This window comes from Strix aluco, chromosome 2 (assembly GCF_031877795.1).
Source record: "Strix aluco isolate bStrAlu1 chromosome 2, bStrAlu1.hap1, whole genome shotgun sequence".
NCBI lineage: Eukaryota > Metazoa > Chordata > Aves > Strigiformes > Strigidae > Strix > Strix aluco.
In genome coordinates, this window is record NC_133932.1 from 92,685,425 (window position 1) to 92,706,928 (window position 21,504).

Below are 21,504 nucleotides of genomic sequence, written 5' to 3' on the forward strand. Positions count from 1 at the left end.
GACCAAAGAGTGGTAGCAGATGCAGAGAGGTTGGTTTTATTAAGCTCAAGGAGTGGCAGTGCAATACTTTGAATTAGGTTTCTTCTTCCAGATTAAACAGCAGAGGGGAAGGAAGCCACACAGAGTGTATATGTTGGGAATGAGTTTTGCAGACACAGGACCTGAGAGGCACGTGGAGGTGTGAAGGGAGGAAGAAAGCACATGCCAGAAAGACAGATACACTCTTGGAGAGGTGTCCAAAGAACACAGAAAGGGAAGTTGGAGAGCATGAAAAAATGAGAACATAACAGTTACTGAGGGAACAAAAACTTGTTAGAGATGGTGACATGATGGGTGGAGGGAGAAAAGAGAAAACAGATGTGCCCAGATACTTCGAAAAGCATAGCTTTATAAAAAAGGCATTAGTGACAGAGATAGGAACATGAGGAAAGGAGTAAGAGAGACTCATTTCAAGGTTCATCACATGTGAGTGAATAAAGTATGGCTAATTCTTCCCTGAAATGAGGTATTGCTTGAGGCGGAAAGGGAGGGTACTGACAGATAACCTTACTTTAGGGCTTACGAGACTACAGGGCATTTAGTAATACATCTTATAACATCTCTTGTGTACCTAATTACATAATGAACAGGTCTCTACAACTATAAGACCTTTTTTCTTCAACTCATGTCTGGTTTTGATATAGTGGCAACTGTGTATTATTGTACATGACTATAGTGATGGGTCATTCTGATGTTTAGTAGCATTCTGTTGTCCATAAATCTGGTTCTCCTCCTGTTCCCTCAGTTACCCGAGTGTGGACTGTGCCCTCTCAACAGGCTTGGGTATAGGAAACAAGCTCACAGCTGATCTGGGTTTTGTTTTAAGCCTCAGAATGACAGTTTAAGAAGTTTTATTGCACTCCATACAGTGATGTAATTTTAGGACTTTGTGCCATTATGTCAAGCAATGATGAATGAAAACAGAACTTTTCCCCGTGTTGTTTGGGGAAAAAAGAACAAGGAAAGTTTTAGTCTGTATTTTGCTGTTGGAGCTTTTGAGCCACACCTGACCTTGAGCTCATCCAGAATTTTTCCCATTTGTTTTCTTTTCAGAGGTGCTAGTTGGCTCTGGTAAGAGTCTCCTCTATAGGAAGCTCCTCCTGATCTTGTAAAACTGGAACTTCGCTACCCCAGTTTCATCAACAAAATTCCAGAATTTAACGTGCCATAGGGATTTCAGCCTGTGAGCTCCGGGCCTCCTGAGCTGCCCTGACAGTATTGCCTTTGTGCTATTATTGGCAGAGATCATTAACCAGCCCTTAATGTACAGCTAAAGAAAAAGAAGGGATTAAGTGTTCTTTAATTTGTTTTTTTTCCTCATCAGTTGTACCCATTTTGCTATCGCTAATTCTTTTGATATAAATGTTCACGTTAATTTGAATAAATACAACAGAAGAATAATGGGCAACGATCCACTCTAGGTAGTCACCTTTTGTCAGCTTTTGCTGGAGTGTGTTTTTCTTTTTTTAATGTAAAACAATGTAAATAATAAAATGCAATTATATTGCACAAATTAACTCATATATGCGCAGACTAATTTCCCTTCAGTGGTCAGCTCTCACGCTGAAAGCAGAAAATAAATGTACACAGATGCTAACAGGACATTGCTGTCAAATTTAATTGGTTGCTAATTTACCAGCTGAAGGAAAAATGCATGCTGAGAATCATCTAGAGTCACAACTTTCAACTTTTACATGAACGTTGATCATTTTCAGAAACAAAAAAAAATACACACACTGAAACAAAGTCAATCCACAGATAGTATAAGCAGCATTTGTCTCATAATCTGTGTTGTTGCAGCTTTGGTGCTAAATCAGAGCCCATACTGATGATCCAGGGGTTTGGTTGGGAAGCGCTTTAAGTTATATTTTACATTAACCTGTGTCCAAGTCCTTTTCACTCGAATGAGATTTAGGCACTTTCCTGAACAGAGATACTTTCAGTGCTAAAATTACTGAAAATTACATCAGACTTAAGTTCAGACTTCTGTTTTTCTAGATACAGGTACTTAGGGTAAAAATGCAAGAAACAGGATGCAGAGAAAGGTTTTTTCCTTGTTATTCCCAGTTTTATTTTCCTCATGCTGAATTTTCCTCTTCTTTCCAGGTTTGACTAGAACCACTGCATTTTTAATTTTATTGCAAAACCTTCTCAGGCCACTACCATCCTTCTAATCCTGCCTCCAGGCATTTTGCTCAGGTGGCTTTCTGCTTCCCCTGATGTTTCCCAGTCCACCTTCCTCTCTGTCAGATAAAATTGTCCTCCTGGCAGCTGCTTTTCTAGGCAGTTCAAGCAAATACTTCCTTCTTCATGTTCTATTGAATTCTCTCTTTCCTCCAGCACAAGAAATCACTACCTCCTCTACCGTTTCCCCCTCTTTTTCTATTTTTCCACTTTTTCTAGTCCTTCCCATCTTACTGACTGTTCTTTGAGTGCCAGTTTATTTTCTTCCTCCTTCGCTGTTAATATTTCTAACCCGTACTGTCATCTTCTCTTCTGCCACTGTGCATCCTTCTCTGTGGCATCATTCATCCTGGTGTTCTGTGTCACACCTTCCTTCAGGAGTGTCTCAGATCTCCTTTTCTGCCTGTGCTGCTTGTTTCTGCTCTCTGTCCTGCCTCCTCTTTCCCTTTTTTTTTACTTGCAAGGTTTTCCATTAAACCAAACCCTTTCTGCAGCATTGAAAACCGGATGGGTTTGCAGAGAATTAGCTCTTGTATATATGAGCTGCCGGCAGCATCCTGCCAGGTCCTGTACAACATGCTACACCCCAAGGGGGGCAACAAGATCTGGGGGTATCATGCAATAAAAGCACCCTTCTACCACACTGATGCTTTTTGCAGGAAAAAAACCTCTCAGTTCACCTAGTGTAAATCAAAATCAGGATCGAAGGATTTTTAGGAATTCATTAACAACACATAATTAGAATGTAATCAGTGGCGATATGTTCTGTATCAGTAATAAAACACTAGGCATTTACAAAATCTTACTAAATTCCTACAAATTTCTATCACTGTTCTGTAATCCCACAATACTCACATATGTGTGTACACACATGCAGTTATATGCAACTCCCCTGCTGACTGTGGACCTTCCTCTCCTGACAAGCTAAGTTGCCCCCTACAACCTAATCCTTGCGTTATTTCATTTGCGCGAAGTGTAGTAATGTGTTAGGGGTGTTGGGGCACGGAGCCGATGAGAGTCAGGCTCAAGTCCCTGTGGGCACCGTGGGTCCAGGCTGCACCCTCTGCCACCCCCCTACAACGTGGCAAAGAGAAAAAGTTCACTTCCTTCAGTGGTCACCACTGTTGTTTTGTCATCCAAAGCCTTAAAAAGCGCTTGGAGATTTTTCTTCTGAGTGAAGTAGGTGGCGACCACTAGACATTATTATACATTAAAGTATTCCAGAGCAATAAAATCCCATGAAAAACTCTTTCCTCACCTTTTTTTCTCCCTTTTCCGCAATGGGGAGGATTGCTAAAAGGTGTAATTAGAGGCACAGCAGGTAGCAGCACCTATAGATAAGGTTGCCTGATGGTTTCCCTTAAAACCCTGGCTTCAGCTGCTCAAAGTCTGTCTATGTGTTAACCTTTAGGCTAACATTTTCCATGCTGTATGTCTGCCTCAGGCTATTTCTTTTTTCTTTTTTTCTTTCTTTTTGAGGAAAGTTTCAAGAAAAAACTATTCCAGTCTTCCTGAGATGAGTGTAGAGAAAAAAATGTAGCATTTTCCATGTTGCAAAATTCATTCCAGCTTTTTTTTTAGTGAAAATCTCTAGAACCTCTGTTGTTTTGTTCCATGAACCTCAAGTTTGGTTTGGACCACTGTCCTTTTTTTTGTCTTTATAAGCACTTGTAGAAACCAAGCCAAGTTTGGAGATCTGAAAAAATTACGAGTCCCCTAAAGGGTAAAGTGAAAAAAATTGTAGCTGGTAAAGGCAAGGATGAGGTTGGGAGGGGCTCGGTGGTGGGGAGAGGGACAGGATGGAAGGGGTGGGGGAGAAAAGGAGAGGTGGTGAGATGGCTATGGATGTGTGCACTTGATCAGGAGGAAAAGTGGGCAAGGGCTGGACACAGAGGAAGGTGGAGGAAGCAAAAGGAGGATAGAAAAGAGGTCTGGACAGAGTGAAGGGGAACAAGGCGAGGTTCGGATAGATGGGAAGGGCCCGCCATGACAGCAAGATGTTCCCCTATATAGTCCTATTACCTCAAGTCTTTCCATTGCTTTGCTTTTAGAAGATATCCATGAATACTACTGTCAAATCATGTCCCTCTAGCAGCAGGTTTTGCCAAAGATAATATCCTTAAAAATTGTTTTCTGTAGTTCAGAAGAGTTACTCCATTCATTGAAGAGCCTTTTAGAAGCTCCCCGCTGATGGTGGTGCACCAAGGACCTGTGCAACTTCAATATTTCTTGGGGTTTCGGGTTACAAGTTTCTGGTTTCTTATGGGTTTTAAAGTTTTCAGAAGACACAACCACTTGCAAAATCCAGTGGTCAGAACATTATAAATTTAAATTTGCCAACTGAACTTCATCTACTTCCTGTGTACGTAAACATCCATAATGACATTGTCATGGACTGTTTTTATGTTACTATGGCTCTGTATAGACCTAGCAGAAATACACAGATTGTGTCTTTTCGCATTTTACACATGCCATATTCCTCGCTGTGGGGACATTAATAGGTAGTAAATGCAGTACCTTTTGCTATGGATTTTTCTGCAACTTGTAACAGGTAATACCACTAGATTACATTACCCACTGCTGTGGATTTTTTTAAAGTACAGACTGTTATTTCTGCCTACTGTAGTTTATTCCACAAAAGTAAACCCAATTTGTAGTACAAAACTAGAAATTTAGACAGCCATTCCATATGTTTAAAGGTCAGATTATATGGTCTGTTTGTATAAATTATGCTATGGAAGAGACTCTTAATTAAAACCAGTAGTGTTGCCTTTTTTATTTCATATGAAGTGATTATCCTTTCTACATTTTAGTAGATGGTTATTTTGGATTTGAGTTGCCTTAAGGCAGAGAGTTTCTACTTTAGCTGTAATTTTTTTGTTATGCGCAAAAATCTTACGCGGCTGTACGTATTCCAACCTGTCCACCTCCACCCTCCAGCCCCCCAGAATGTTGAATCTCTCTCCCCCTATTTGCTTGGTTCATCTGGAAGAAATACTAGTGGTTCTTGGAAAGGAGAAGCAGGTTGGCAATGGCTAGCCAGGAAGAGAAGCAGGCAGAGGAGAGGTTTTGCATTCAGGGCGGGACCTGTGTTACTGGAGATGGTGCATATATTTAAGAACTAGAGTAAATAGTAATTCTTGCCAGAATGGAGAGTTAAAACACAGGTTACAAGATATGCTGTGGTATTTGAAATTGAGAAAGAGGTTGCCTGAAGACAAAGTAGCTGTGGTTAAATATGGGGAGTCCCATAAACAGTCTTCTACTTAAATCTCCAGAGAAGTCATATGTCTGGTGACTCGCTAGTGACGTGGTTAGGTTTTTCCACTGTAGAAGCACATGCTCTTCTAAGATTTGTCAACAGTGAATTTAACATCATGTATGTTTTTAACAAGGAACAGGTTTGGGGAAGCAAATGAGGTGGTGTGTATTCAACTTTATTTGTGAAGGCCCAGCATAAGGAGGATGAGGAAGTCCATTGTGACATATCCTGAGTCCCTGCACCTTTTGGAAGCTGTTAATTCCTTGTCTTTCATGCTAAGAGTGCTTCTGGTCCTTCAGCTCTTTACTCTCACCAGGGCTGAGCTTTGATCTAGTTGCTTTTATCCCACAAATTTGGATCCAGCAGAAACACATGCATAAAATTTCTCATGTATTTTATCCCTGTCTTGGATTTTACTGTGCCTTGGACCAACCTGCTGGAAACTTTTTGGTGTCTAAAATATCTCTAGACTGTTGGCAGTGTGTAGGTTGCAAACTGTTACCATTTTGTAGTGGCTCTGCAATATTTTATTTAATATTAAATATATTCTGTCCTTATTTTTTTCCCTGTTTACTTCTGGTGATAGAGTATTTGTATATTGGATGCTCAGTGAGATATAAATCTCAGTAGTCTTAGTAGTTTGTTTTTTCTGTAGATGAGGTCTTGTGGCATTCAATAGCTTAGAAAGAGAAAGTGTCCTTTGCTTAAAAAATGGTATTGTATGTTTATGTATACAACTCAATGACAGAGATGCTTAAATATGTGCATATATTACATCCATGCAATCACTCTCACCTCTGCATTTCTCCACACAGCTATTCTTTTATAGCTTTATGGCAAATTATTTGACTGGTGAAATGATTTTAAATATTGCCTTTGATTGGATCATAGCAATTAATATTCTCTGGTAGATTAGTTACACTGTGCGTTCAGTGCCAGTTCCCATTCTCTGTGAACTATAGCTATGCTGGGTGCAGTTAACTGCTCTAGCCATATAGTCCCATAAAATCTCAATAAAATCTTAAAACTGTGGAGTATGGGTAATCTTGCTATAAATTGTAATAAAAATTACCCCTGTAGACTCTATATTCTGACCATTACGTTTGTGGATACTGCTGCTTTGTACATAAAGTTTTATGAAATAAATCGACCAATTCTGCTGCCCAGACACCAAGCTGTTTTGATTGAAAATCTGATAGGTGCATTCAGACCATTTTTCCAATGCATAAAGTACTTATAATGAACTTTAAATGGGAAGAAAAATGTCATATATGTTCTTTATATAATATGGACCAGCTTAGGAGGAGAAAGTAATGAATACTGTCATTCCCGTGCATTTGTTAGGTTCATAAAGCCAGGATTCGGTTTCCTAAAGCATGTTAGGTAAACCTGAGTATAACACTTAATCTCCGAGGGCGTAATTTCAAATAGCTCCTGTACATCTGCATACGGAAGTGTTGCTTCCACCATTAAAACACACAACGGTGTCTGTGACGTTCTCCTTTGACATTCTCCTACTGGGGAAATCCATGCTGGGCTCCTGTTCTCTAAAAAAAACTGTCAAGGAGGGGGATGTTCAGTTGCTTCAGACATCAAGCTGCAGTGTGAGGCTGGGCTTGCACAGTTGTAAAACCTATTTTGCAAGAGTAACTGAAAAGGATGGAGATGGGTCGGTCCCTCTACTTGGCATTTGATCCACCCAGATGCATTTTTTTATCAGAGGTATTTGAAACAGTGGCAGATTAAGAGCGAGAAAAAGAAGTCACTGTTGGCCAGCAGTTTCCTTCTTGCAGTATTTCAGGTACCGAACTATGCCGTATGCCGAATGTAGAGAACAAAGTAATGGTTTAGACATTGCAGCATTCATATCTGTTGGCAGATTATTGGGTTTAATGGTAATTACTATGTCCCCCTGTGAATTACTTCTTTTGCACATTTCCCCATTAGGGCCCTGAGACCAAAGATCATTTTCTCCGGCCTTGCTGCTGGGGACTGAGGCACCTCTTTGGCATTAAGCGAACAGTGGGAGGTGGGGAGAGAGTGGGAGCAAGCGAGGCCGCGCAGTGCTGTTGCCATTGTCCTATCTTCAGGCGCTTACTGAGATCCCTCGGACACTTTTTCTCCTTTCCCAGAAAACTAAGGCATGACAGAGTCGCATGGCAAAGGCTACTCTCTTCCTCTTTCCAGCAAGGAGCAGGTCCACAGCAGCTCAAGGGGGCACCGAGCCACTTTCCTCTGCCAAGGCTGGTGCCCCAGCACCTGGCAAGAGGAGGGAGGGGGGCTCACACCACTGAATTCCCTGTGCAGTCCACAGAGGTGGGTGGGCTCAGCACCCCTGAAGGCACCCATCTCCCTCCGCTGGCTGTATGGGCGGGTTGGGGGTGCTTGTGTTTGCAATGCAGGTGCCTGAAGACAGGAGGTGAGAGACTGTTCCCTTCCCCTCCCTGTGTCACCGAGCTCCTGAGGTCCAGGGCTCAGAGAGAGGATGGGGGCTGATGGAAACATACTCTTAGGTGCTGTTGGGTCATGGGGTCGTTGCAAGTGGCAGATTATTATTATTAGGTTCAAACTACTTGTTTCACAGTGTTTCTGATGCTGGCAGATTAATAGCATACTTTGCTAAAGCATGAGTGCCATATAATTTTCTTAACCATATTTTCCAATATCATTCCTCTGGGAGTTTGGCAGCAAATGTCTCTTTGTTACTTCACTCCTTCATGCTCTGCAGACATGGACACACGCATGTGTAACAGCAGTACTAATGAGATTCTTCTAAATGTTAATTTTGGGGTCTGGGGTAGTATTTGGTTTTCCATTCCTAATAGGGGTAAGTGCAAAGCAACTGTTGCTTACAGCTAGAGATAATCTTCTTTTACCTGCTGAATGCCAGCATGTACTGGGAGCAAGTGGAGAGGAGTTTCTAAGACAGACATTTGGCAACAACAAACATGACCCTTTCTGGCTTGAGGTACCTCATGTTTCTGCATAACTTAAACTTCCATTGCAATAAGAACCTGTAGCTATGTTTGCAAGAGCAAACACATCACCCGGACGTGGATTAGAACTAGCAAGGCCAGAGGGGCCTCCCCACCATCCAGGCTGACGTCTCACCTAGCACACGTCTTGGCAATACTCACCTCACTGCAGACCTGTGTAACCCTGCTTGTGGCTGGCAAGTCTAGTGTGTGGATGTCAGGGCCACTTGGAAATCCCATCATGAACAATCATTTTGACTAGCGGGTTGAATATTAGGCATCCCTCAGAGAAAGCAGGGTGGGGAGTTGAATATGTGAAACAAAAGCTAATGGGCTCTGAATTTGGAAATCCTTTCAAAAAGCAGGAATAGATTTAATTATTTTAAGAGAGCAATGAAGCGAAATACATTTTTTGTTATGTTGTGGCGTATCAGCAGGCCTACATGTATGTATGTTTACAAAGTTATTAGCAGAGAAATTAATTTAATGCAGAAAACTGAGGTATTAAGATAAAGTGAGCCAGAGGCTTCAGTATTTCAGAATGCTGAAATTTTCTCTCTGCATTCACACCAGCAAGGATCATCTCATAATGAGTCATTTCAGCATTAGTTAATACTATGTGGCTTAGCTATAAAGAGAGGCAGAACTCCTGATGGTTACTTAGTTTTCTCCTGCTCTTAAATATTTAATTTATCTTTAACCCAAGGGATTCAGATTTGCCTTTAAATCAAAGATAGTGTGTAGGCGTGAAATTACTTCTAGTGGGTCTTCATGAGCCTACTGATGGGATGAGTTTTCATCCCTTTCAGTCACAGGGAATTTGTCTGGACAAAAAAAAATCAGGTTGTGGTAAGTGGTGATAGCAGCATATGGCTCTTTTCACCCCTGAGAGGGCCCAGATTCAGGCCATTTACTACAGGCATCCAACTGCAGGATTTTTGACGACACTTGACTTTACCCAACCAGGTCAGAGCACTTGAGCTGCATATCCCTAAAGAATCACTGGAAGGAAGCAAAGAGAATAGGATGTATTTGGGTGGAGCCCACATATGACAAACAGGGGATAGCATTTACCCGACAGCTTAATAACACCAGCACTTGTGTGAGAAGCGAGGGCGGCATGCGGGGCTCTTGTCAGCCTGGAGGGATTTAAATTCAGAGTCCCCCCTTCCCAAGAGATGCCCCAATGCAGACAGAAGCACAAGTTTAGAGAGCGGAGAAGGAGAAAAATAGCCTGATGGCATGGCCCTGTGCTCACATTACTCCCCTGGGAAGGTGGAGACTGCATCCTGTGCTGAGGGGTTCACCTGCCCTTAGCAAATGGCAGGCTGGATCCTTCCTGGAGATTTTGCTTCCATGACATGGCTAATGCTGTACCGTGTCAAAAATGGCACAGCTGTGTGCCAGAAAGCACAAATTCAATCAGTGCTCATTAGAAAGTTGCTGTGTGAGTTTAAATCTGTTCCAGCATTACAGAAGGGGCAATTTTGTCCTGAGAAACGGGATCAGGTATTGTCTGGCATAAATTTTAAAGCCAAGAAACTGTTCAGTTCAATAGAAATAGAAGCAAGCTTTTATCTGATCCAGGTCAGATTTTTTCCTACTGGCAACTGACAGTTGGCAGATACAATAATAATGATAGTAGACCAAGTTCTGGAGTATTTACAGGCTGGTATGCATCTTATGAGAGACCCATTTGCACATCTTACCATAAAACAAGTGCAGAGAGTGAATTTGCTCGTTCTGCCCAAAGGGAAACTTCTTTTTGGTACAGTTTGGCAAAGGAGTCATTGAGAAGTGATTGCATATATGTACATGCATCAAGAGCAACTCTCTGTGCTTCCTTTAGCAAAAAGGATCATTGTTTCTTGAGGCTAACAAGGATGGAAAGCAGCGTGGCCACTTGCAGCCTTCAGCACTTGCAGACGTTCTTAAATACCCCTGGCTTGCCAGTCTTTTCAGCGTGGAGTGCTAACAGCTTGCTTCTGTGGTTCCTGTGCACTCTTTCAATGACACCTTTGTCCCACAAAAGCAGTCTCTGACTTGTTTCTTTTTGCTTGCCTCGCCTTAGCCTCATTCACACTTCACAAAACCACTGGGTAGATCTGTTGGACAAATCTTGCCTTTCAAGAGGAGTAGCAAGGGCAAGAAAACAAGCTCGTTTTTAAGGCCTGACCTTTATTAATTAAATGTGTCTGCCTGTGATAGGGATGACTTGATTCAGTGACCCAGCTGGGTCCCTTCTGGACCCATGGTCTTAAATTCAAGGAAAAGCTTGCTTGTCAGAGCAAGGTACAGCATGAAGGGAGGTTAAAATGCGCTGTGGCATGTTTTGTGAGCTTTCCTCCACCTTGCTTGCCAATGGCATTCCATTACTCATTTGTCCTCCACCTTTTTCATCTAATTTGCTAAATTATCTCTTCCCTTCATCTCTTCATTCTTTCCAGTTTGATGTTTGTTAGGCCAATAATTACTCTTAATTCAGTGTTTATGAACTACTGCTGGTATTTATAAACCTTGGTGCCAGCAGTTCGACAGTTGTTCTTAGATGTCCAAGAGAAAGTCAAAGCTGTTGACATAAGTAGGAGTCATGAACTCTAAATGTATAAAAATCCTGTACTGCAGTTTGCACACTGTAGTGAGTGGTGAGGAGGAGATATCTGTTAGGCTTTCGGCCAGTTGGTTATTCACATGGCTCATTTGGGGGAGGAGAATAGCTTTAAAGGCTGTTTGTCCCCGCAGCAGCTGCAGCCATGCTGATGAGAAAACAGGGCAGTTTACACCAGCTGGCAGCAGCGAAGTTCAGCCTCCTGGTTAGTCACCTCAGCTCCCCAACGACTCAGCTACCCAAGTCTGCAAGCAGAGAAGAGGTCACAAATGGAGAGGGAGACAAAAAAGCATATGTATATGGGCTGACATTAAAAATAAGGGAATCATCCCTAGATCATTCTCTAATTTAATTACCATCTTTAGTTAGGGTCACTGCAAAAATCTAACAAAAAATGTCCTTGAATTGCCCGCCTTTGAATTTGCCCACTGATACATTTCCGTTCCTTGCCTTTTGTTCTCACCAGGCTCACGTTTAACAGCACCTTGTGATGTGCTCAAAAGTTGGCATCTGGTGGGGCAAACCATGCCTGGTGGGCCAAAGTATTCCTAGATGCAAAAACACAACCCCATTGGCAACTTTGTGGCTGTGTTAGGAGTTTACCTCGCTGACCAGAAACAAAAAGAAGGTAATTGAGAGTTTTCATCCTGGCACGTTCCTCCGGTAACCTAAAACCACCACCAAGTATCATAGGAGTCTCAATAATATCTTAAGAGCTGGCAATCTGCAATAAAACAACGTGTCCTGGAAGGGACAGAAGTACGTAAGATTTTTCATAGACATTTATACTGTCTCTTTTTATGTAGGTGTATTCATGCTTAAGTGATCAAAATTGGTGTATAACTCTAATACAGACTAAATTATGAAACAACTGTTGTGATTTCAAGTTAGGCTTAGGTTTAAACATTAAGAAAGTTTCTGAACTAACTAATTAAAACTTGCTGTAGTGCAAGTCAGATTAAGCCACAGTTAATACAAAGTGTCGCATACATAGGTTTTTGTTAAAGTTTTAATTTTATTTACAAACATTGGCTTTCACAAAAGCATTGTGTATAGCAACATCTAAATATTGGGCAGATACAAATATATAACTTCTTGTAATGAGATTCACTTCAAGAAAAACTGAAGAAGTAATGAAATAAGTAATAATTCTCATGCTTGAAGTTGCTTTCAAGAAGGAACATTTAGGAAACAAGGCAGAAGTAGCACTTCTTTCAAAATAGTTTTCTGGGGCTGAATCAGCTGACTAGATGGTTCGGTTGCTCTTAAATCAAATACTAGATTATCCCTAATGCTCAGGTATGCATTTAATACTGTCATGTGTAAGTCGTGATTTTAAGAAACACAGTCAGAATGGTGCTCATTCTACCTAAAACAGTTAAATGTTTTGAACAATTTCTAAGTTGCTGTATGTTTGTCTCAAGCAGGTCATTGTTCATTGTCAACAGTTTTTGCTTTGGTAGGCAAAAGAAGAAATAATAAGCAGTCCAGATGTAGCCAGTATTACTGAGACACCTAAACTGTGCTAGTAGAAAGCTAATAGAAGTCATACTGTGCATCTGTAAATGCACTGTGTTTCAGAAGGGGTTGTTGCATCAGCTTACTGAACATATTTTAATAGTATTTTCTTTATGAAGTTCTTTAACATAATAAAAAATGCAGCTGAAGGGTAGTTATAATCACTCACTGTTCTTTTACTCAGAGGTGGTTCATAGCTAAGACATAAATTAAAATTTAAGACCAACTTTCCCTCAAGTCATCACTCATTTGGGGAGTGCTTTCTTTTCAAGAGCCCAGCTATCCATCAGTGCTACTGTTATGGCTGCACAGCTCCTGGAGTATCTACAGCCCTCCCATTTTTCAGTGTAACAGTCCCTCTTCTACAGTCAGTGAACACAGCAACATAAGAGACATGGCAAAATGGGAAATTTAACTGTGACTTTTGGAACTGCTTTCTAGCTGTAGGCCCGCTGAACTGTTCATTATCTCTAAAGGGAGCCTGTGATACCTGTTGTCCAGGGCTGTGGTTAGCCAGAGTAGGAATGACAGCTACCTTCTTGAAAAGCGTGTTGTAACACCCAAGAAGTGTCCTATCTGTGACACTGCAATACAGTGAGAGCACAAGCTAACAAACTTCAAGTTAATTCTTTAAATAATCTTGGATTTCCCTATTTCACCTGACCAAACAAAATAAACACATTTTTAAACAAATCTCTTTGCCTGCTTTTCCCCTTCCCGCGCCTCCCTTGCAGGGTCAGGCATCTCTCCAGTTTTTGCTCTCTACTCCAGCTGCTTTTGGTGTCTCTCAGCACTTACTAATCCTGCGTGGTATTTCATGAGTGAGGAGGAATGCCTCTTCCTCTACCTTACCTCTGAAGTTTGTCTCTGGGTCTGTCCCCTGACACAAGCAACCCCCATTTCCTCTCAGGACTACCCCAGGTCACACTTGTGCCCCATAGTCGTCCCTGCCATGCTTGTCTCTTGGTTTCCTCCCCCTGCCTATATGTAGGTTGTGCTGTTTTCCCTTTGGAGGGCAGCAGACAGGAGAAGAGGGAAGGCAGGTAGCCTGCCTTTCTTCACTCTTCACCTTTCCTGTCTCTTTTTGGCACAAAATGTAACTGGTGGGTTGATCTTGGCTGGCTACCAGATTTCCACCCAGATGCTCTCTCACTCCCCCTCCTCAAGAGGATGGGGGAGAAAATAAGGTGGAAGGGCTCCTAGGTCGAGATAAAGACAGGGAGATCACTTACCAATTACCATCACAGGCAAAACGGACTCAACATGGGGAAAATTAATTTAATTTGTTGCTAATTAGGAGTAAATTAGGATGGTGAGAACCATCACTACCTCCCAGTCTCCTTTTCCAGGGCTCAATTTCACTCCTTCATTCCCAGCTCCTCTACCTCCCCCTCCCAGAGCACTGCAGGGGGACAGCGAATGGGGATTGGGGTCAGTCCATAACAGCTCCTCCCTGCCCCTCCTTCCTCCTCACACTGTTCCCCTGCTCCGGCGTGGATTCCCCATGGGCTGCAATTCCTATTGGGAAAGCCTGATCCACAGTGGTCTCTCCAGAGACTACAGGGGAATCTTTCTCCGCCCCACCATGGAGCACCTCCTCCCCCTCCTTCCCCTCTCACCTTGGTGTCTGCAGGGCTGTTCCTCACGCCTTCGTCCTCAATCTGCTTGTGTAGAATTTTTTTGCCCTTTCTTAAATATGTTTTAACCTGAGGTGCCCCCACCTTGTCTGAGGGGCTCAGCTGTGCCCTGCGGTGGGTTGGAGCTGGCTGCAACCAGCTGTGTCCGGCCTGGGGCAGCCCCGGCCTCTTCTCACCTCCTGTCGCCGCTGCCAGCGCCTGGGCACCTGCACCATTGCCGTACAGTACAGCTACTGTAAGCTGTGGATGGACAAAACAATCCTGCAATTGCTGATCTTCGTATGTTCCTAAGACCTAGACTATGTGACTTTTTAAAAAATCTGACTAGGCCTACCCAACTTGAGTCACCTGAAAGTTAGTTGCCTGTATGTGCAGCGGCTTTGCCACGTGTAATGTGAAGGGAAGGCTCCTTCAGAGGTTGACACTGGTGTTGAATTGAGTCAGCAATGAGGACAACTGGTTTTTTTCAAATGCCTAAATTTTAATTGACTGGAGTGACATGGGTCCCAGCCTGCTATCTCATGATGAATACTCAGAATCAAAGATTGCTCCTGAAATTTTGCTGTAAAAGTTACTCTCAAGTGTGCTGTGTTGTACAAAGCAGATGTAGCTCTTTCTCTTCACTTTCTGAAGATGGGCAGAGTAAGTAACTTGAGGGTAAACTGAGTTTTTGATGGATATTGTATGTGCAGTTTTATTTCAGGTCTGCCGAAGACGTCGGTGTAGCCTGTGTTCACACGCCTGCATGCCCCTGGAAATGCTTGTGCCCAGCTGTAGCACTGCTAGGTGACTTTGCCCATCCATCACTTGATTTGGGAAGCTCAGCACAAGCAATGCCATCCGGCCTGAGCAAGCGGATGCATTGTGCGCCCTGATGTTGTTCTGGGACGAGATTAATTTCAGCACGCTCATATTAATCCATTATATGTCTCTTTCCAGCACAAATGGACCCCCGAGGCCTATCTCCCAGACAAATTAAAAGTGACAGTGATGATGACGACCTGCCAAATGTGACCTTAGATAGCGTTAATGAAACTGGATCTACAGCGCTCTCCATAGCCAGAGCAGTACAAGAGTAAGTATCACATTCCCAGAGCAAGATGAGTGTTGCTGAGGAGTTCCTGGGCGGATGGAGGTACCAGCCCTCGGTGGCATTGCAGGGGTGTCACCCCAGCTGTGGGCTGGCATACCTGCCAGCATCTCTTCTGTGTAGCTTTGTTCCCTTTGGGAAGAGATGGCTGTATCTCTCATCTCTCTCTGATTCTCTTTTCCTTTCTTTCTTTCTGCACTCATTATTAGGTAAAGTTTCAAATTGGAATTGTTTCTTCCCCTTTATTTACTTGCAAAGCCTGCAGTGTTTTTATATCCTCTCCAAAGGGAGACCAGGTTAGACTTTCACTCAAAAAACATGAAATTTTTTCTTGACTGGAAGCAGCATCAAGAAGTTCATTCTGGTTGCTGTCAAATAGGAGCTACCTACATTTCTCCTGAAGGGTAGTGTCATTGAAAGGCAATTAGTGAGAGGCTTTGAATAGTTTTTCTATTGCTGTTACTTTTCTGTGTACCTTTACTCACTGGACAGACAAATAAGTTCTTAATTTAATGTCTGCATTGCTTGTTTGAAAAAAAAAAAAAAGAAATAGTTTATCATGAACATTAGCAATTCTGTAGATGCATGAGCTTGCTCAGTGACTGTAGCAGCTGGAAGGGAACCAACTGTGAGGTAAATAAGTATTAATATCCTCATTTTATAGGTGAGGAAAATGAGGTTATGCGTAAAGGTCACCCTGGAGGTCTGAAGCAGAGCTGGAAATAGAACTAGAGCCTCCAGGCACTGAAGCCTGTGCTAGACCCACAAAACACATTACTTTATCTGAGAGGTTCAAAATATGGGCATTATGGACATTATTAAATAGGAAGGGATATAATAATCGGCCATTAGACATTGTTGTTATGCATTTTAAATGTCTTAATGTAGTATCTAAAATCTGCTAATTCATCTTCTAGTCAAGCACAGTAACTGTGATCCTCAAAACTTGTATTCCCCTTAAGCAGAGAGGGAGGTCTCTATGGGCAAGGCAGGGCGTTGGCTCTCACTGTAATTAGCATGCTCCCCTTCTGAAGTGATAAAGGAAGGGAAGGTTTCTTCACCAGTGACACTATTGCTCAATAGACAGGCCTCACACATATTTTAAATTCGCTAGTTGCAACACTAGGCCCTGAAGTGCTAAGTATTTTTTCTCAGTTTACAGCACACATAATAAGCCAGAAAAATCAAACAACCCGTCATGATTTTGCACTACATAGTTCTGTCTAATTAATGAAAAGAGGAAGCATGGGGTGCTAGTAAATACTTCTAATATATGACTGTCAGGCAGATACTGTTCTCTGTGTTTGATATTGCTTGAACACTTAGAGAATTGGTCAAACCATGAAAAGCTTTTTCATCTTTTCCACAATGCATTCCACAGTTTGTGAAGGTAAATGTGTTGAATATTACTTGTCTGGCTCTGGAGCTTAAGAATTAAATTAAGAAATTTAATAATATAACATCAACTCATCCTTGTTACAGGTTTCATTTAAACAGTAATCTGTTAGTTTATTTCAAAAGCCCCATTAGGAAAATCTAATTTGACTGTGATCTGCAATTTGTCTTCTTTATTTTATTCTCAGTCACAGACACCACACATACAGCTGCTGAGCTGAAAACAGACATTAGCACATTATACCAACTTCACTCAATCCATTTCTTTCCCAGTCTATAATATCATGCCTTACAGGCAGGCTCTATTCTGAATTTAGGCATCTAACATGTACCTTAATATTAGATGTTTAGCAGAGCAGTCCACTGAAAATAAAAGGCTGCATTCTACATACCCTTGTTGCAGAGAGGAAAGTGCCTTTCAAGCCTTCCAAAGGGAGATCCTGTGTGCTCAATTTCAGCGTCTAAACTTAGCGGACAGGAATTTCCTCTTGAGGATGTGGAAACTGTTCTGCTGAATAACTGGGCAGTGTAGGGGCATGCATGGAAAGACTGCTTCAGTAGGCAGTAAAGCTTAGGTCTAAGCTAAGTGCCCAAGTGAGGCAGGCTGGACCCCAGAGTCTAGAAGACTGTCCCACAGAGTGTGTTCTTTCTTAAGTGAACTTGTAAGCTCTTTCGTGTGAGTAGTTGTACAGTTAACAACAAAAAATAACTTCTTGCATATATTGACTGGGAAGTATAGCATGGCATCTCCAAAGGGATGGCAGCATCCTTTCCTTTAGTACCGAATTGCTGTTGTGCAATCTTGTCTTTGTTAAAGAAGATACCAAGCCTAGTTTGCAGATGGTTGTGGCAGATGCCAGACAACAGTTGACCTTTTCCTGTTTGGTTTTCAGACATGTTTTAAATTATCCTGCATAAGGATTATAAATATATATGTATGTATATTTATTTGCCTCTTGTTGCCTATTCTCCAGGAGCAAAGGGATTTCAAGTACCCTGTGGTGGGTATTTCCTTCGGGTTGGTCCTGTGTAGCCCCTCACGCAATGTGGGGCCTCGGTGAGGCTCCTGACTCCCTGTGTGCTGTCTGTGGGGTTCAGGATTTGTCTTGCCTAGTGTCCTGGTTTCAGCTGGGATAGAGTTAATTTTCTTCCTAGTAGCTGGTACAGTGCTGTGTTTTGGATTTAGTGTGAGAATAATGTTGATAACACACTGATGTTTTAGTTGTTGCTAAGTAGCGCTTAACCTAAGTCAAAGATTTTTCAGTTTCCCATGCTCTGCCAGCAAGCAGGTGCACAAGAAGCTGGGAGGGAACATGGCCAGGACAGCTGACCCAAACTAGCCAAAGGGATATTCCGTACCATAAGATGTCACGCTCAGTATATAAACTCAGAGGAGTTAGCCAGGAGGGGTGGATTGTTGCTCGGGCATTGGTCAGGGGGTGGTGAGCAATTACATCATGCATCACTTGTCCTTTCTTGGGGTTTTATTCTCTCTTTGTTATATTCCTTTTCATTGTTATTACTGTTATTATTGTATTTTAGTTTAGTTATTAAACTGTTCTTATCTCAACCCACAAGTTTTACTGTTTTTTTCAATTCTCCTCCCGATCCCACTGGGAGTGGGGAGGAGTGAGTGGCTGCTTGGTGCTTAGTTGCTGGCTAGGGTTAAGCCACGACACCTAGTTAGACGCCTGCAATGTAGGTATCTGCATCCAAGGGTCGTTTAGATGAGATGTTGGGGGATATGGTGTAGGGGGGAACTTTGTAGAGTAGGGCTGGTGGTTGAACTCGATGATCCAAAGGGTCTTTTCCAACCTGAATGATTCTATGATTCCATGATTCAAGCTAGTTACCTCACATCCCTGTATACAGACTGGATGGCAGTTGACGTGTCCAGGCGGTAATTCTTTTGACCTATTCTAGCTGTCTAATTTAGGGAGAGAGACGCAAGCCCATGAGCTCCCGTTCCTCTCCATTGACTGCAGGTGGTGCAGACAGCTGCCTCGGACACACGTGTCAGCACTGCAGATTTCTGGTGTGAGGTGAGGGTACAGCAATCCACGGCGCCTGACTGTGGGGAGTCAGTGTGCCAGAAGCTGGGAGTGACAGGACAATGCTGAATGCTCCAGCATCTTTCCTTGGATCTAAATCTGTCAGGTGGGATTAGCAATGCCAAGGTTCTAACCACCAGCAGAAGGAAATCAACTAGTCAATATTTCGGGAGGAACTGTTGTTTTAATACAGCCATTTTTAAGCTTGTTGTCTTGGAAATTACCCTTCCGTGGCTGGGTCACAGGACAGTCTGGAATGTCTATATGAAAGCTTTGCTTTTCATGTCCTCTGAAACTGGAAGGCATCTGCCTGTGTTGCTGCTTTGTTTCAGGTCTGCTGTAGTCTTAGAAGAAAAAAATTCTTACCAGTAAAAATTGTGACAATCAGACACTAAAAGCCACATGTTTGGCATTAGTTCTTATTTACTTAAACAGAGTGTAGTTCGCTTGCATATTTGTAAAATAATCAACTATGACTATTTTTTGTCAGGGAAATTGCCTTCTTGCTGCTAGTTTTGTATTGGCTGAGCTTCCAGACTTCTCAGGAGTTCTTTTGGAATGACTTCATGGTCCTTCTTCAGTTCAGCAAACCCAATCAATAATGTAAAATTATAGATAAACAAAGTCATTATTTCAAGCACGGTACTTTGGTGAAATTTCTTTATGTGACAGTGCTGCTTTATGGCAGTTGCTATGCCTTACCGTAATATGGACTAAAAATAATTTATTAATCTCAGATAATATGCTCTGTCTGATAATGAATATTGCAGCAATATGTAGATTTCAATGGGCTTTGCATTGTAAGCAGCATTTCATCCTTTTTGTAGCGTGTTTTACAAACTCATTTCGACATGTAGCGCTCTAACAAAGAGCAGATCTGCTTCTGTATGTCTGACACCACTGTTGCTTATTACACAGCAAGAATAGCATCATATGTTCAGGGTCAAATCTCAGATATGCTCTAGAAATCTTTATGAAGGCAAGGGAAGAGAAGGCATTAGTCAAGCCCTAGAAGACCAGTAAAACTTTTTAGGGGCCCCTGTCAGAGGCAATGTGCTGTTCCCTCAGCCTGGCAGCCTTTCTATCCCTAGGCAGCCCTGATGCAGGAGCCATCTCCATGATAAGCAGTAATGCAAACCCTGAACAAGGCATGCATCTCCTTCATGCCAGCAGGGACAGGGAAGTGATCTTGCCCCTGTACTCGGCACTGGTGAGGCCACACCTCGATTCCTGTGTTCAGTTTTGGGCCCCTCACTACAAAAAGGACATTGAATTACTCGAGCGTGTCCAGAGAAGGGCAACGAAGCTGGTGAAGGGTCTGGAGCACATGTCGTACGAGGAGCGGCTGAGGGAACTGGGGTTGTTTAGTCTGGAGAAGAGGAGGCTGAGGGGAGACCTCATCACCCTCTACAACTACCTGAAAGGAGGTTGCAGAGAAGTGGGGATGAGTCTCTTTAACCAAGTAATGAGCGATAAGACAAGAGGTAATGGCCTCAAGTTGCACCAGGGAAGGTTTAGACTAGATATTAGGAAGCATTTCTTTCCAGAACGGGTTGTTAGGCATTGGAATGGGCTGCCCAGGGAGGTGGTGGAGTCCCCATCCCTGGAGGTGTTTAGGAGTCGGGTCAACATAGCGCTTAGGGATATGGTGTAGTTGGGAACTGTCAGTGTTAGGTTAATGGTTGGACTGGATGATCTTCAAGGTCCTTTCCAACCTAGATGATTCTGTGATTCTGTGATTCTTTCCCTGCACAACTGCGCAGTAAGATACATTATTTTACAGCATGCAGCTCTCTCTCCCTGAAGATGCACAACAGAAGATCTACTTGCAGAGACTGAGGGCAGAAGTGGGAGAGGCAGGGGGTGATTTTTAGAATCAACTTTTATGCAGTGTATCGGTAAAAATCCAAAGATCCAGAATTTCCTCCTTCTGTCTCTAGACTTTTTTCTCCTTAGGGGTTGTAGGCAGAGGGAAACCCCTTTGACAAAACCATTTTTTCTTTCAAATAATGTCAAGGAAAAGATGGACTGTGCATATAAACTGTTGATGCTTAAGGTCACTTCTTGTTTTTTGGGAGTAATGGAGAGACAAAATTCAGAGAGGAAGTCTTGAATACTTGTAGTAATAGCTGCAGTTAATTAAAAGAAATGTGATTTGTCAATTGGATGTGACTGTGGTGACCTTTAACGTGAACTCTTCTTTGCACTGAGCTGAGTGTCTCTGAGTTCTTGTATAAAAATGAGATTAGGGGCTTTCACCCTACCCCCCTTCTCTTTGGCTGCATTATGAGATTGATACATTGGTGCTAATGTGATCACCTTACTTTATTTTTAAATTCTGCTGGCTTTTGTTATTGCAATACAGTGGAAGTTAGTTTTGGAAACTGCACTAGTGAAAAAGAAAATCCAAAGCAGACAGACAGCATAGCCACAGTACCAATGTACTCTCTTAAATTGGTATGTATTTTTCAAGTCTGATTTTTTCTCCTTAGTTCTCTTTTTTTTTTCTCCCTCCTCTTCTTCAATGTAAATCAACTCCTGTTGTTGATTTTTATGTCTTTTGAAGTTTATAACTGTGTTCTCATCAGCCATTATTTTCCTACACTGATAAAAACTGTCTGTTTTCCTGCTTCAGCTGCAATCATTACTACCATTGTGGTATTCATTATAGGGAACTTTCACCTCAGTTTTTTCTTCTACTTTTAGACAAAATACTTTGTCCTGAGTCTCCAAGAAACATAAACG

At 42.3% G+C, this 21,504-nt stretch overlaps 1 protein-coding gene across 7 annotated transcripts in view; it reads left to right on the top strand.

Moving 5' to 3' along the window:
- Positions 1-21,504, top strand: part of KLF12 (KLF transcription factor 12) — a 248,325-nt gene that overhangs the window by 152,992 nt on the left and 73,829 nt on the right. For all 7 annotated transcript variants that reach the window (XM_074815525.1, XM_074815528.1, XM_074815529.1 and 4 more), the window contains one exon: positions 15,163-15,298. In XM_074815525.1, the coding sequence (XP_074671626.1) occupies positions 15,163-15,298 (136 nt within the window). The remainder of the gene's footprint in view (positions 1-15,162; positions 15,299-21,504) is intronic.